At 35.3% G+C, this 14,245-nt stretch overlaps 1 protein-coding gene across 19 annotated transcripts in view; it reads right to left on the bottom strand.

The window, feature by feature from the left end:
* Positions 1 to 14,245, bottom strand: part of CDC42BPA (CDC42 binding protein kinase alpha) — a 327,338-nt gene that overhangs the window by 39,212 nt on the left and 273,881 nt on the right. For all 19 annotated transcript variants that reach the window (XM_032289464.1, XM_032289476.1, XM_032289477.1 and 16 more), the window contains 3 exons: positions 6,971 to 7,076; positions 1,789 to 1,925; positions 936 to 1,075 (listed from right to left, as the gene is read on the bottom strand). In XM_032289464.1, coding sequence (XP_032145355.1) covers positions 936 to 1,075; positions 1,789 to 1,925; positions 6,971 to 7,076 — 383 coding nt within the window. The remainder of the gene's footprint in view (positions 1 to 935; positions 1,076 to 1,788; positions 1,926 to 6,970; positions 7,077 to 14,245) is intronic.

Consider the following 14,245-nt stretch of genomic DNA (forward strand, 5'->3'; position numbering starts at 1 on the left):
GCCTCCCACAATAAATCTTAAGTGCCCTCAACCCAGCTCATCTTACATTTTGTTGTTCCTTCAGCATCTAAAACATATTTCCTCCACAATAATTTCTTGTGATTCCCTTAATTTTGTTGTTGATATCATGATTCCCTTAGTCTCACAGACTTGACACCTTAGTCCTATTTTTTATTCTTCTCCCTATCTATATTCAGTCCCTTAGTAGGTTTTATCAGATTTTTCTTGCCAATATTTCTTGCATCTATCCCATCACAGTCCACATTTGTAGAGGAAGATAATGTGTTTGAGATGCTGGTGTGAAGTGCCAATGTGAGTCATAGCTAGAAATTCTGGTTTTGAGCAATGTATGGATATATCTGAACTGGAGATAGAAGTCTGGGAATCATCAATTCAGAGGTGATGGCTGAAGCTGTGAGTAAATATGATCACTCAAGGGCAGTGCCTGGAATTAGGAGAAAAGGTAAAGGAGAGAGCACTAAGGAAAACGGGAAGAATCTAAAAAATGAGACCAGAAATGTTTGAGGGCTATGCTTACTTAAATGTTTACTGATTATGTTTTCCAGGAGCTTTTCCTATTTTTATTTTCTTTCCTCACATTGAAATGATGCTCTAAACCTTTAAGTGATGGGATGATAGAAACTTCACACAATAGGCTTCCATTACCCCAGCAAAGTTTACACAGGTCTTCTGGACTCAAACACCAATTTCTTTTTCCTTAACTCCTAGCCCCACACACTCAACACACATACTATCCTGTCCTATAAATACACCTTACTTCCTATTTTCAATTCTGTTACTATAGCAATATTAGCAAATTAGAAAACATGAAATTAGATCATTTAAATAAACCATGCAACACAATTTTAAAAAATAACAAACTTTAAAATTCCTATGTTGCAATGATACAAATAATTTTACCTTCAAAGTCTTACCTCATGTCAATCACTTGACTAATAACTACACTGGGTTGAGATGCTTTTCCTTCAGCAATATCGTACAGAAATACTTTGAAGTCACACACTACAGCCAATGCTCTTTGCCATCCTTTCTTCACTCCAGCTGGCTTAGGAATCTTAGTTTTGTTTTAGACAGACAGACAAACAAACAACCAAAATAACTCAAATGAAAATATCCCTTAAATTACATATGTAATTGCAAGGTAAAGACCTACAGATAATGTACACATTTTTTTTTTTTTTTTAATGTACACATTTTATAAGTCTGCTATTCTGGTTCATAAAGTAGCACAGAGGACACATATCATTAAGCTATGAGAAAATGTGAGAACACATTCTTCAAATACCGAATGACTTTTTATTCTGAGAACATTTTAATGGTACTATTTTAACTTTCACTAGTATTTCATTAAAATAACATTCATGGGTTTCTTTCTAAATAGCATAAAAGTCAAACTTGGTAGTAAGATGAAATTCAGCTTACACTGTAAATATTACCCAAGATAACAAGACTATGCTTTGATAATATCTCCTAATTCATAACCATATCACATCTCTCTTGCAAGACCAGGTGCTACAAACTCCTTTATGAAGATTTTATCACAAGATAGGAATAATATGGAAAAGCTTGAGATATTTTATAACTTATTTCCAAGTAAAAGCTAGGTTTTTGTTTTCAAATCATTATTCTACATGAAATAAAACTATTAGATTAATTTTATTTATTTAATTTTCCATCAAGAACTATGCTCTTAAAATAACCGGATTTGATTTTAATTCATTAATAAATCTTAAAAGGTTAATCTAAACCCAACCTAATCATACTTACTCTGACATGACCTTCATATGCTGTTCCTATTCCTTTCTGAGGATCTATACCCAGGGGACCTTTTGTCTGTTCAGGAGGAACCGGACAAGTGGTTGGAGCTTTGTTTACACAAGTTATATGGCACGAGAATCCACACACTTTTGGAGGGAAAAAAAGAAATATTTGATAAAAATTCATTTTAACAAAAAGAAAATTCACTGACACTGCATACAAGATGCTATGTTAGATGAATGCTTATCTCCAATTTTATTTTAAATAACAGTTTTATCATTTGGGTAGCTGATTCATTTGCTTATCAACGACAATTTTAATGAGGAATAGTAAATATTTAAAAATTATTTGTAACACTGTTGTTCTGTGTTGACATTAGTGATCAAATAGAAAAAGCATCTAACCTAGCGACTAAAATGACAGATTTAAATTTCCTAAAAGAGTGGTTTCTCAAGTTCTTTTTAGCTCTTCATACCACTACAACTTGGTATCTGCCTTGAAATTTCTCTTGCGAGGGTCATTAGTGGGCATTAAGCTACGTGACATCTTTGGTTTGGCAAACCCTACCAATCCTTGAAAATGGAGTTTTTCAATGACTGAAAAAGTACAAGTTAAGGGTAAATTTTAGGAGTTATTATTATATATATTTAAACTACTACTAAAATAACAATACACAGTAGTTAACTTTATGGAGTGCTTTTTATTTTTCTATAACAATCTAAAAGAGGTACAGTTACCATCTCTACGTTAAAGTATGACTTACCCAGGGTCACAGCATGTATTTGGCAGTGTTAGAATTCACCCAGGCAGTCTGCATACCTAACTACTAACAATACTGTCATGATATTGTTATTTGATACTCACACGGTAAACCTGAGATTCGAAGAGAAGATAATACATAAACTTACAAGTTTCACTGAGACTTGGTCAGGTGAGAAAGGTTAAAATATTTAAAATAAACAGTTTGTTGGGACAGGTTATAGACTAAGATAATTTATTTAGGCAATTTCTACTCAGAGGATGGATCCAGGAGACTACTGGGGAAAGATTAAAAGAGGAACTAAATGGGTATCATTGTGGAAATACAAGCACATGGGGAAATGGACTACAAATCACTGATGGATATTGTGAAACCAGCAGAGAGGCAAGATGACAAAAATGATCCAAATGTCTCAACTGACTTTATTTATTTATTAAAGAGAGGGTCTTGCTATGTTGCCCAGGTTGGCCTCAAAACGATCCTCTTGTCTCAGCCTCCTGAGTAGTTGGGACTACAGGCATGAGCCATCACACAGCTTCAATTCACTTTTAAGTGGAGTGTCCAGCAAGTTATGATTTGTTTTACTTATAAGCAAATGGCAGTGGAAGCAACAAAATAAGTACCTATACTGGATCTAATTCCAACCAACCACAAGGAAAGGAACATGACAGGAATTTTTAGAAGCTGTAATCACATTATTGTAACATTTACAAAAGCCTGGCAGACAAACGCTAGGGACAGTCTCATGAGTCCCCATAGCTTCATAAAGTAGGCTTCAAAGGGTCTAAAGAAAAGACAGGCACAATTTCACAGCAAATGACTCTAGAAGAGAAGACAGTCTGAGAAGACCTCAAAAATTCCTACTATGAATTACAAACAATTGTGATGCATAAAAATGACATGGGACTTAAAGCGAGGTAGCTGGCTAGGATTCTTTCTAATAAACAAATATTGAAATGACATACCAGTACTGGCAAAGTTCCAAAGTGAAGCAAAGCTTGAAAACTACACATTTTCTCCTTTGGCTTCAGTCACACTTCCTAGTCAATGATATAGGCTATTCCTTCTCAGCTTACTTGGCTATCTTTTACTGTTGCCTTCCCTTATCTATGTATGAGACTCATGTACTTGCTCACTTCTCAATCTACATGTGCTTCGTGGATGTCATTCATGTCTATAACTGAATATACTCATCACTCTTAAATCTCTGCTTTCTCAACCCTGAACATTTTATTTGGCTTTAAACACATGTATCTAATGAACTAGTTATATAATCTTGATATTTCACTTTAGCTGTGAGAACTAATCAAACAGAATGCACTGCCTTAACATGTTATTAATTTCCCTCTTACTCAAAGTACTCAGATATAGGCTAACTGCAAGTATATTATAAAGGAAACACATGCATCTGATGGGGATTGACTACATTTCCCTTAGGGTCCCTTCCCATCCTAACAGCAGAAGAGACAGGAAATGGCAACTAGTATTAGAATTTGAGTTAGCAACTATTTTCTTATCTTTTTCATAAGATAAATCAATAGAGATCTTCAGATAGTTCATAGAAAATGTGTATTATGAAAAAACTAGGCCAGGCGCAGTGGCTCATGCCTGTAATCCCAGCACTTTGGGAGGCTGAGGCAGGCAGATCATGAGGCCAGGAGTTAACAGCCTGGCCAATATGGTGAAACCCTGTCTCTACTAAAAATACAAAAATTAGCTGGGCATGGTGGCACACACCTGTAGTCCCAGCTACTTGGGAGGCTGAGGCTTGAACTGCTTGAACTCGAGAGGCAGAGGTTGCAGTGAGCTGAGATTGTGCCACTGTACTCTAGCCTGGGTGACAGAGCACGACTCTGTCTTAAAAAAAGAAAAAACTATGCATGGATTTAAAATTTTCTTTTGCACCAAAATAAATGCATACTAACTTGTTATAATAAGTCTGAAAAGGATCTAGCTTGAGGCACTAAGAATGAGACATCAATCTGAAAAGAGCCCCTATAAGAGCAACATGAATCCTGCTAAAATTAAGTAAGAACAAACATAAAATTTACAATGAAGCTTGAGTAGAAGAACGGTGAAATAATTGGTGCTTTACAAAAAGTTTATGGGGACAATTCCTATGGTTTGGCTGTGTTTCCACCTAAATCTCATCTTGGATTGTAGCTTCCATCATTCCCACGTGTCATGGGAGAGACACAGTGGGAGGTAACTGAATCATGAACCATGATTGTGAGGCCTCCCCAGTCATGTGGAACTGAGTCAATTAAACCTTTTTCCTTTACAAATTACCCAGTCTTGGGTATGTCTTCATTAGCAGTGTGAGAAAAGACAAATACAAATGCTTTAAAGAAATCAAGACGGTCACGGTGGCTCATGCCTGTAATCCCAGCACTTTGGGAGGCCAAGGTGGGTGGATCACCTGAGGTCACAAGTTCGAGACAAGCCGGCCCAACATGGTGAAACCCCGTCTCTACCAAACACACACACAAAGAATTTGCTGGGCATGGCGGTAGGTGCCTGTAACCCCAGCTACTCAGGAGGCTGAGGCAGGAGAATCGCTTGAACCCGGGAGGCGGAGGTTGCAGTGAGCTGAGATTGCACCACTGCATTTCAGCCTGAGGGACAAGAGTGAAACACCATCTCAAAAAAAAAAGAAAAAAAGAAAAGAAATCAGCAGTTTACAAATGGATAACTCAGTTTAAGAAGGGAAAAATGATGTCAAAGATGAAACCTATAGTAGCAGACCATCCACATTAATTTGTAAGGAAAAAATCTTGTTCATGCCCTGTCTGAAGAGGACTGATGAGTAACATCACAAACAACAGCCAATACCACAGGCATCTCAACTGGTTCAGCTTACACAATTCTGACTGAAAATGAATGTCAGCAAACTTCCCACTTGTTGGGTGTCAAAACCACTGCATCCAGATCAGCTGCAGAATGTTCAAGGGAAGTTTTAAACAAATAGGATCAAGATCCTGAAGCATTTCTTTGAAGAAGTGTAGTAGGAGATGCAACATGGCTTTACCAGCATGGTCTCAAAGAGAAAGCACAATCAAAGCAATGGCTACCAAGAGGGAAATGGTCCAGTCGCAGCAAAAGTGGACCAGTCAAAAGCAAAGGTCATGGCAACCGTTTTTTGGGATGCTTGAGGTATTTTGCTGTTGGCTTTCTGGAGAGCCAAAGAATGATAGCATTTCTTTATTATGAGAGTGTTTTGAGAAATGCAGCCAAACCTTTAGAAGAAAAACACCTGGGAAAAGCTCCACCAGAGTTCTTCTCCACCATGAAAATTCTCCTCCTGCTCATTCCTCTCATCAAACAGAATTTTGTGAGTATTTCCATGGGAAATCATTAGGCATCCACCTTAGGGCCCTAATTTGGTTCCCTCTGACTTCTTTTTGTTTCTGAATTTTAAAAAGTCTTTAAGGGCACCCAACTTTCTTCGGTTAATAATGTAAAGCAGACTGTATTAACATGGTTACAATCTCCCAGGACCCTCTGTTCTTTAGGGATGGATTAAATGTGTGGTATAATTGCTTATAAAATTGTCTTGAACTTGATGGAGCTCATGTTAAAAAATAAAGTTTATATTCCTTATTTTTATCTTTAAATTCTACATTTCCACAAGCTTTGTGAAGTCCCCTCATATAAGGTAGTGCCGTAGTGACAAACTTCATTTGATTTTTTAAAAAAAGTATTCTTGTGAAACATTCAAAAAGAAATAATATATTCCATTATAATTTAAATCATTTTCACTTCAGAGGTCCTAGGAAAAATAAAACAATGCCCAAACAAATAAATATACTTTATTTTCTGTTCACATAACCCCTGAACCTCTTTCCTTCATCACTCAGAATATGCGCTCTATGAGGGTAGGATCTATACCTTTACCCGATCCACTTTTATGTCCCCAGTACCTAGAAGTACAGTGGGCACTACATAAATATGTAATGAATAAATCATGGATGGTAGAGAATAAAAACCTCTGCTATTAATACAGTAATAAAATATCTTTCAGGCATAGTGGCAGAAATTTAATATTTCTGAAAAGGTACTCACATTGCCTACTTCTCAATAACAATTTCTTTAATAAATTAAACAAGGTTAAATTTCAATGAATAGGTTCAAGGATAACTTGTATGTCTTCTGTCGTATATGTTAATGTTTTTTGGTGGGCACTACAAATTTACTCAAGTAACAAAGACAAATGAAACATATTTAAATATATATACCCTAAAAAATATTTCTAGCATACACTTGTCTAGTTTCTCTAACATTTAACAGACAACATAGATTATTTCCATTCCTGTTATGCAAAAAAGCAAATGATTAAGTAAAACAAACATTTACATACCTTTGAAAGAGAATGAAGTTATTTGATTACAATTTAGATAGTGAAGTCACATTTTCTTTCCTTTTTGTTCTTACCTTCACATGAACAGCCCTGTCTTATTAAACCCACCATCAAAGAGGTACACTGATGACACTTGGTAGGAGTAGTAAAAGATTTTACAAAAAACTGGTGAGTCTTGCGCTGCAAAACAAATTGATAAAAAAACACATTGTTTAAAAAATTTCCATAATGTGAGTCCCTATGCCCCATATCACCTTCTAGAATGTTTTCTAAATAGGAATAGAATGAATTATTTCCATTTCTCTTTACATCTTCTTACAGTTTATGGTCTTTAAATACTTTTATTAAGTAATTTGAGCAACTAGGCTATAACAATTAAGAAGCTAAATGATAACTGCTGTTGAAAGCCATTTGAATAGGATGTAAAATAAACTATAGCTTATTTGGGGGAGGTCATAAATCTTAGCTTCGGAATTTTATTAAATTCTTCAAATTACTGTTCAGCAAATAGTTAAGTAAAATACTGCATATTTATACTTATACAAATATAGGATTTTAATATGATTTATACCTTCTTAGGAAAAAAAAGTTATTTAAAATTCTTGTTTCTACTAAAAATCATGTGTTTCTCTTTCTGGGACCAAGGACAAATACTATGCTTCACAAATTGGTTTTCTCCTACGAAAAGAGGCAATGTAACACTTGAGCAGATAAAAATACACACATATTATTCCAGAGAGAGATGGCAGGCTGAAATTTCTTATTGAATGCCCTGTAGTTAAAGGTCTCTAAGTCTAAACTGATTTACATGGTGGTAAGTCATATAGATTTTATCTCTTTGGAATATTCCTTTCTTTTCCAAACTAACTCTCTTAGTTTGTTTTAACAATAAATGTATAATAAATAACCTTTCATTCTGCTGTGTGAACTTAGGAGCAATTTACTAAATTCCTCTCTGTCTCACTTTCCTTATCTACAAAACAGGATAAATAGGAATATTTACTTAATGGAGTGGTTAAACGAGTATTAATATAAGCAAAGCCTTTCAAACAGTACCTAGTACATACTAAGTACTCAAAAAATATTTCCTTTTTTCAAAAATAATTTGAACTCTTATTTTAGATTCATGGGTACATGTGCAGGTTGTTACCTGGGTATATTGCATGATGCTGAGGTTTAGGGTATGACTGATTCCATCACCCAAGTACTAAGCACAGTACCCAATTTTTCAGCCCTGGCACTGCTCCCTCCTTCCCCTTTTCTAGTAGCCCCCAGAGTCTTTTGTTGCCGTCTTTATGTGCATGAGTTATTTTGTTGTCATCTTTTTGTCCATGAGTTACTGTATTTGAATTTTTTATGTCCATGAATGTTATTTGAATTTTTCTATTTCTCTTTTATATGTGTGATTGATTTAAACTACTAAGAACTCCATTCCATATTCTACTACATTATGAATACTGATTTTAAAAAGTTAAAGTAGCATTTATTTCAGTTGACACAACATATGAACAAAAAACTAAAGGGCATTATTTGAAGCTCTAAAATTCAAGTTAAAAATAAATCTTGTTCTCTTCAACTGGGATATATGATTTGCACACAACAAAAGTTTTAAAAAATAAAATAAGTAGATTATCTTTTTACAAAAAAACCCCTAACTACCAGCATTAGTCAGAGAATGGGGTGAGATTCTCAAGTTTAGAGTCGTCATGAGATCTGGTCCAACCTCAAACCATTTTGTTCTATATGTTCCTCATGATCTTTTGGTGAGTTTCAAAGCAGCACTGGGAATTGACTCTAAGCAGAACACAGACTATCTTATTACTAACTCTGCAATTGCTCCTATAGCTTCTGAGTCTCAGTCAGGGTGCAGGCACTGTACCAGTGCTTTATATAATTCATCTTATTTTGTGTAAACAACCACCTTGGAAAGATAGGTATTTCCTTATATGAAGGAACTCATTAAAATCATAAAATTCTGCTCTTTCTCTTGTATACAACTTTTAAATTTTTGGCTCTTTGAGAAACTATTATCAGTAAATTTTCTACTGCTAACTTTTTCAATTGTTCAAAATGCATTAATGCAAAAGATATAAAGTTATTCTACTGGTTAGTTCTAGAGGCTTTTAATACGAAGAAGGAAAAATTAATCAACTGCTCTAAGTAGCTTCATTTTGTTTTTCTTCTAAAGGATAAGAAGACATATCTGAAACAGTAGCAATGAAACAACTCTAGTGTAATTTGTATATATGTATGTGTGTGTATATATATATACACACACATATATATGTGTGTGTGTTTGTGTGTGTGTGTGTGTGTGTGTGTGTGTGTGTGTATATATAAAACATTTCCTCCCCAGCAAGAGATCTACTTAGGATGTCACAATTCTGAGTATGACAACAGGGAAAAAAATAACCCAATGTTTTGGATGAGAATTAATTTTAGGTAATAAATCATCTAACTGGTAGGTGATGGTTAAATTATGGGAGAGGTTGTGAAATTTACTACTAAAGATTAAGGAGTTTATGTTTCACTAATCTCCACTAAGGACAGTATAACATAACATAATTAAAGATCATTACTCTGGACCGGGCACGGTGGCTCATGCCTGTAATCCTGGCACTTTGGGAGGCCGAGGTGGGTGGATGAGGTCAAGAGATCGAAACCATCCTGGACAACATGGTGAAACCCCGTCTCTACTAAAAATACAAAAATCAGCTGGGCATGGTGGCGCACACCTGCAGTCCCAGCTACTCGGGAGGCTGAGGCAGAAGAACTGCTTGAACCCGGGTGGCGGAGGTTGCAGTGGGCCAAGATCGTGCCACTGCACTTCAGCCTGGCACTTGGCAACAAAGCAAGACTCTGTCTCAAAAAAAAAAAAATAATAATAAAAAAAATAAAAAAAAGATCATAACTCTGACGGCATCAGTCTTTTGGTAATACACAATAGGCAATAGGATTTGGTTTTGTTTCGGCATGAAAAAGAGGAATGATAACAGAAAGATACAAGAATAATCAATCTTAGGGTCTAGATTACTTGGCTTCTTCTAATATCCCTGTTTCCTGCCTCCTGGTCAATATTTGATATCTAATCCTTCCCTTTGTGAAATAGCTGGAAGAGGAGAAAAAAAATGAAAAGAAAAAATCTAGTAAGAAAGGCATTAAAGTATGGACCAAAATTAGAATTTTAGATTATGTGATCATTTGGAGTAGACAGAATTAACTATAACCTCAAATTTCAAAGTGGTGATTAGAAAGAGTTCTGTTCTACTCTTCATTTTGTCTGTGTTGTAGATTTTAGGCTACACATTGGAGAAGGTAAAATGTTTTTAATAGACGATGTGAGAGCCAAGTAGAACCAAGTACAACTCTTGGTGAAAGCTTAGAAATTTATTGTAGATAATTAAACTTTTGCCACTAATAAATGACAAGTAAAAGAGTATCTCACACAACCCTTTCTTTCTTAGAATAGATTTTAAAATGTTTTAAAGACATTAAATTTTCTGGCTGGGCGTGGTGGCTCACGCCTGTAATCCTAGCACTTTGGGAGGCCCAGGTGGGCAGATCATGAGATCAAGAGATCGAGAGCATCCTGGCGGCCAACATGGTGAAACCTCGTCTCTACTAAAAATACAAAAATTAGCTGGGCATGGTGGCGCATGCTTGTAGTCCCAGCTACTCGGGAGGCTGAGGCAGGAGATTCACTTGAACCCAGGAGGCAGAGGTTGAAGTGAGCCGAGATTGTGCCACTGCACTCTGGCCTGGTGATGGAGCTAGACTCTGTCTCAGGAAAAAAAAAAAAAAAAAAAGAAATGTTCTTTTTTAAAGTAATATTTTTTCTTTTCTTTTAAAATTTTTATTTTGAGATAATTATAGATTAACTTCTCTATCTTTTAAAAAACATGAAATAAACTGGGGGAGAAATATTAGGTGCAACAAATTGAGTTCATATTTAGTTGATAAAATAATATTATCAGTGTAGTAGAGGCCTCACTCTAGTTTTATTTTACCTTCTTTTGCCCATACATCCTTGATGATCCAATACCTTGGACATGTATATATCTTTAGATAATCTGAGTGTTTCTAATTTATATCAGTGTGATTCTGTCATATATCAGCTACATTGTATGAATCTTCCCCCTATTTCTACCTCCAATACCTTGGACATGTATATATCTTTATAAATTAGATAGCCTGAGTATGTGTTTTTAATTTATGTAAACGTGTTTCTGTTATTTATCAGCTATATTTTAGGACTCTTTTCCATATTTCCAACTCCCTACAGCCATAAAAAATGCAGTAATAAGCATCTTCATCATGCTGCCTAGTGAATCTGTATGAAGGTTTTTTTCTGAAGGAAACAGATTTTTCTGATGAAATGAGATTGCTGACTCATACAGCATATGTATGATTCTACATTGCATAGGTTCTCTCCAGAACGGCTGCACCCATTTATACTTCCAGTATTCACATGTGAGGCTGGCTGTTTCTCTACATCCTTGATGCCATCTTACTTACTGTTACCTTGATTTTGAGTAGAAAGTGATAGTAATTTTAAAATTAAATTTTAAACATTTCTCCAACGATTATGAAGTTGGACATTTCTTCATATGCTTGTTGACTAACAGGATTTCGTCTTCTGAGAATTACTTATTCCTATCATTTGCCAATCTTTCAACAGTATTTTCAGTCTTTTCATATGGAGTTGCAGAAGTTTCTTATATATTTTAGAAATAAACCTCTTATTAGTGGTGAACATTGCAGATATCTTCCACTAGTCTGTCATCATCTGTTAGCAATGCTTTCACTGTAAAAACATTTTTAATTTTGATGTAAGGTCCATGAATATTTTCACCTTATGCTTGTGACTTGAGATCTTATATTTATTCCTAGTCACACAAAAAAAATTTCTACATTTTCTCTTATGTGTTTTAAATTTTTAAAATCAAATACATACATACATATGGTTCAAAAAGTAAAATGCCATTACAATGCCTATGACAAAATCGGAAGTATCCCTTTGCCCCAACTCTTCCTTCGTAGAAGGAATTTCATTTAACTCTTCTTCTTCTTTTTTTTTTTTTTTTAAAGCTATTTCGCTTCTTCTGTAATAGATATCTATATTGACAAGGGAGAGGGGAAGCCTATACTACATTTTTTGATTTGACACATTATCTGTTCACTTCCTGCTATGGTAGAGAAGGATTTGGCCTCTTTACGCTACCTACTCCCTTCTTTCATTTTTCCCAATATTGTTATAGTACAGTTTTAGATTAAAAGTTGTTATGACTAGGGAATTATTATTCACTAATAAGAACTACACTATGGTTATAATTTCTTACTTGTATAATCTTTCAATTTTTCTAAAATTAATAGTGCTCTCCAACCCCTGACTTTTACCTTTCTGTATCTCTATCACTAAATCTTACAAACTCTTCTAACAAACTGCAAAATCCCCTGGAATCTATTTACCACATGGTCAAACACATCGGAAACCTTTCAGCCCCCCACCCCTTTCCACTGACCTGAAGACATCCCCACTAAAGCCCTCTGGTTTCCTAGTCCAGTCTTTTTCTTAACCAGTCTGTATATAATTCCTTCTTCTATGGACCTCATGTCTTTCTCCTCTTTCTTGGTCCCCTTCCTTGTTCTGTTAGAACTAATTCAGTTTCCTTAGAAAGTAGCCAATGGGTGATACATTTTTTTGAGATCTAGAATTTCTGAAAATGCAGTTTTTTCCCCCTGCAACTCAATGGGACATTTGACAAGGAATCAAAAATTCTAGCTTGAAATTTACCTTATAACTATTCTTTTCATTTTGTTTTGGATAAGTATGTCATTTCAATTCCTGAACATTTGGATGTGATCTTTATCTCCTTAAAGGTTTAAAAAGTTTTCTCTATCTTTGTCATCTATCCACTAGTGCTGAAACATGTCTTTCAGTTACAGGAAAAAGTCTTTTATTTACTTGATAATTTCCTTATTTTCTTTTTTCTGTTTTCCTTTTCAGAATCTTCTATTTGTTGGATACTGATTTCTCATATTTTCTTTTCTAATTTTTATCTGATTTTTTGTAATATTTTCCAAGAGAATTCTCAAATTTATCTTGTGACACATTACTGAATTAAAAAAATATTTACCATATTTTCTTTGAGACTTCTTGTTCTCATATTCCTGTTTCTTTCTGCTTTTTGAACTGCCCCTTTTCCTTCAACGAAAACAGGAAATATTTGTTTGATTTTTTCTTTCTTTTGAGACAGGGTCTCACTGTGTCACTGAGGCTGGAGTTTAGTGGTGCAATCTCAGGCTCACTGCAGCCTTGACCACCCAGGCTCAAGCAATCCTCCCTCCTCAGCCCTCAAGTAGCTGGCACTCCAGGTGCATATTACCATGCCTGGCTAATTTTTGTATTTTTCATACAGACAGGTTTTTGCCATGTTGCCCAGATGGGTCTTGGACTCCTGGGCTCAAGCGATCCCCTAACCTTGGCCTCCCAAAATGCTGGGATTACAGGTGTGAGTCATCATTTATGCCAGACTTTTTCTTTTGTTAGGTAATTTTGAAATGTCTGCTGACTCTTGGGAATGTTAATATTTTTTAGTCAGTAGAAAAGCTAAAGAGATTTTGTGTTTTTTAATGTGTGCATGTATGAAAGCAAACATATGATGTGCTTGTTAAGAAAAAAGCCATCTCATTAGGGAGCCCCAAAGGACATTATCAATAGGTCTTTTCTGGGCCATTTAGTGGACTCGAGAATCCACTTATATCCTCTAAGCAGAGCGGGGAGGAGGAGGCTGTAGTACCAAGTGTCAGTACTCTGGGAGCTAAGCAGAGGAAAGGCTTTGGGGGTCTCACCATTCAGTACATGGACTTTTGTCAAATCTATTTACTGTTTCACATTTCTTTCTTTCACCAACTAGTGAGCTTGGTGCCCCTAAATTTGTGGTCTCTGGTTTAATTACTTTACAAAATTAACATGTTGCTGAGTTGGGGTAGTTGTGTGGTTTTCAGAGCTGATATAACACTTTATGTGGACTCTGAATCAATTTTCTAATTTACTCTAGACTCCCACTTCATTCTTGCCTCTCAAGGTACTTGGTGTCTTACCATTTTGGTTGTCTGAAGCTTGTTTTCTAGTACATTGCTCAGGAAGGAGTATGGGAACAATATTTCTTGAGCTCTTGAATGTTTTTAATAGTTTTCTGTGGCCTTTATTTTTGGAGGATGCTTTATTATCCTTAAAATATTAAATCCTGAAAAATCTTGTGACTTGTATTTCCTTGGATATCTTAAATGTGTTATTCCATTATTGTTGTTGTTATTTTTGGTATACTGTTACTATGGAAAAATCT

Source organism: Sapajus apella, unplaced genomic scaffold, assembly GCF_009761245.1.
Source record: "Sapajus apella isolate SASKATOON/1434 unplaced genomic scaffold, GSC_monkey_1.0 scaffold22, whole genome shotgun sequence".
Taxonomy (NCBI): Eukaryota; Metazoa; Chordata; class Mammalia; order Primates; family Cebidae; genus Sapajus; species Sapajus apella.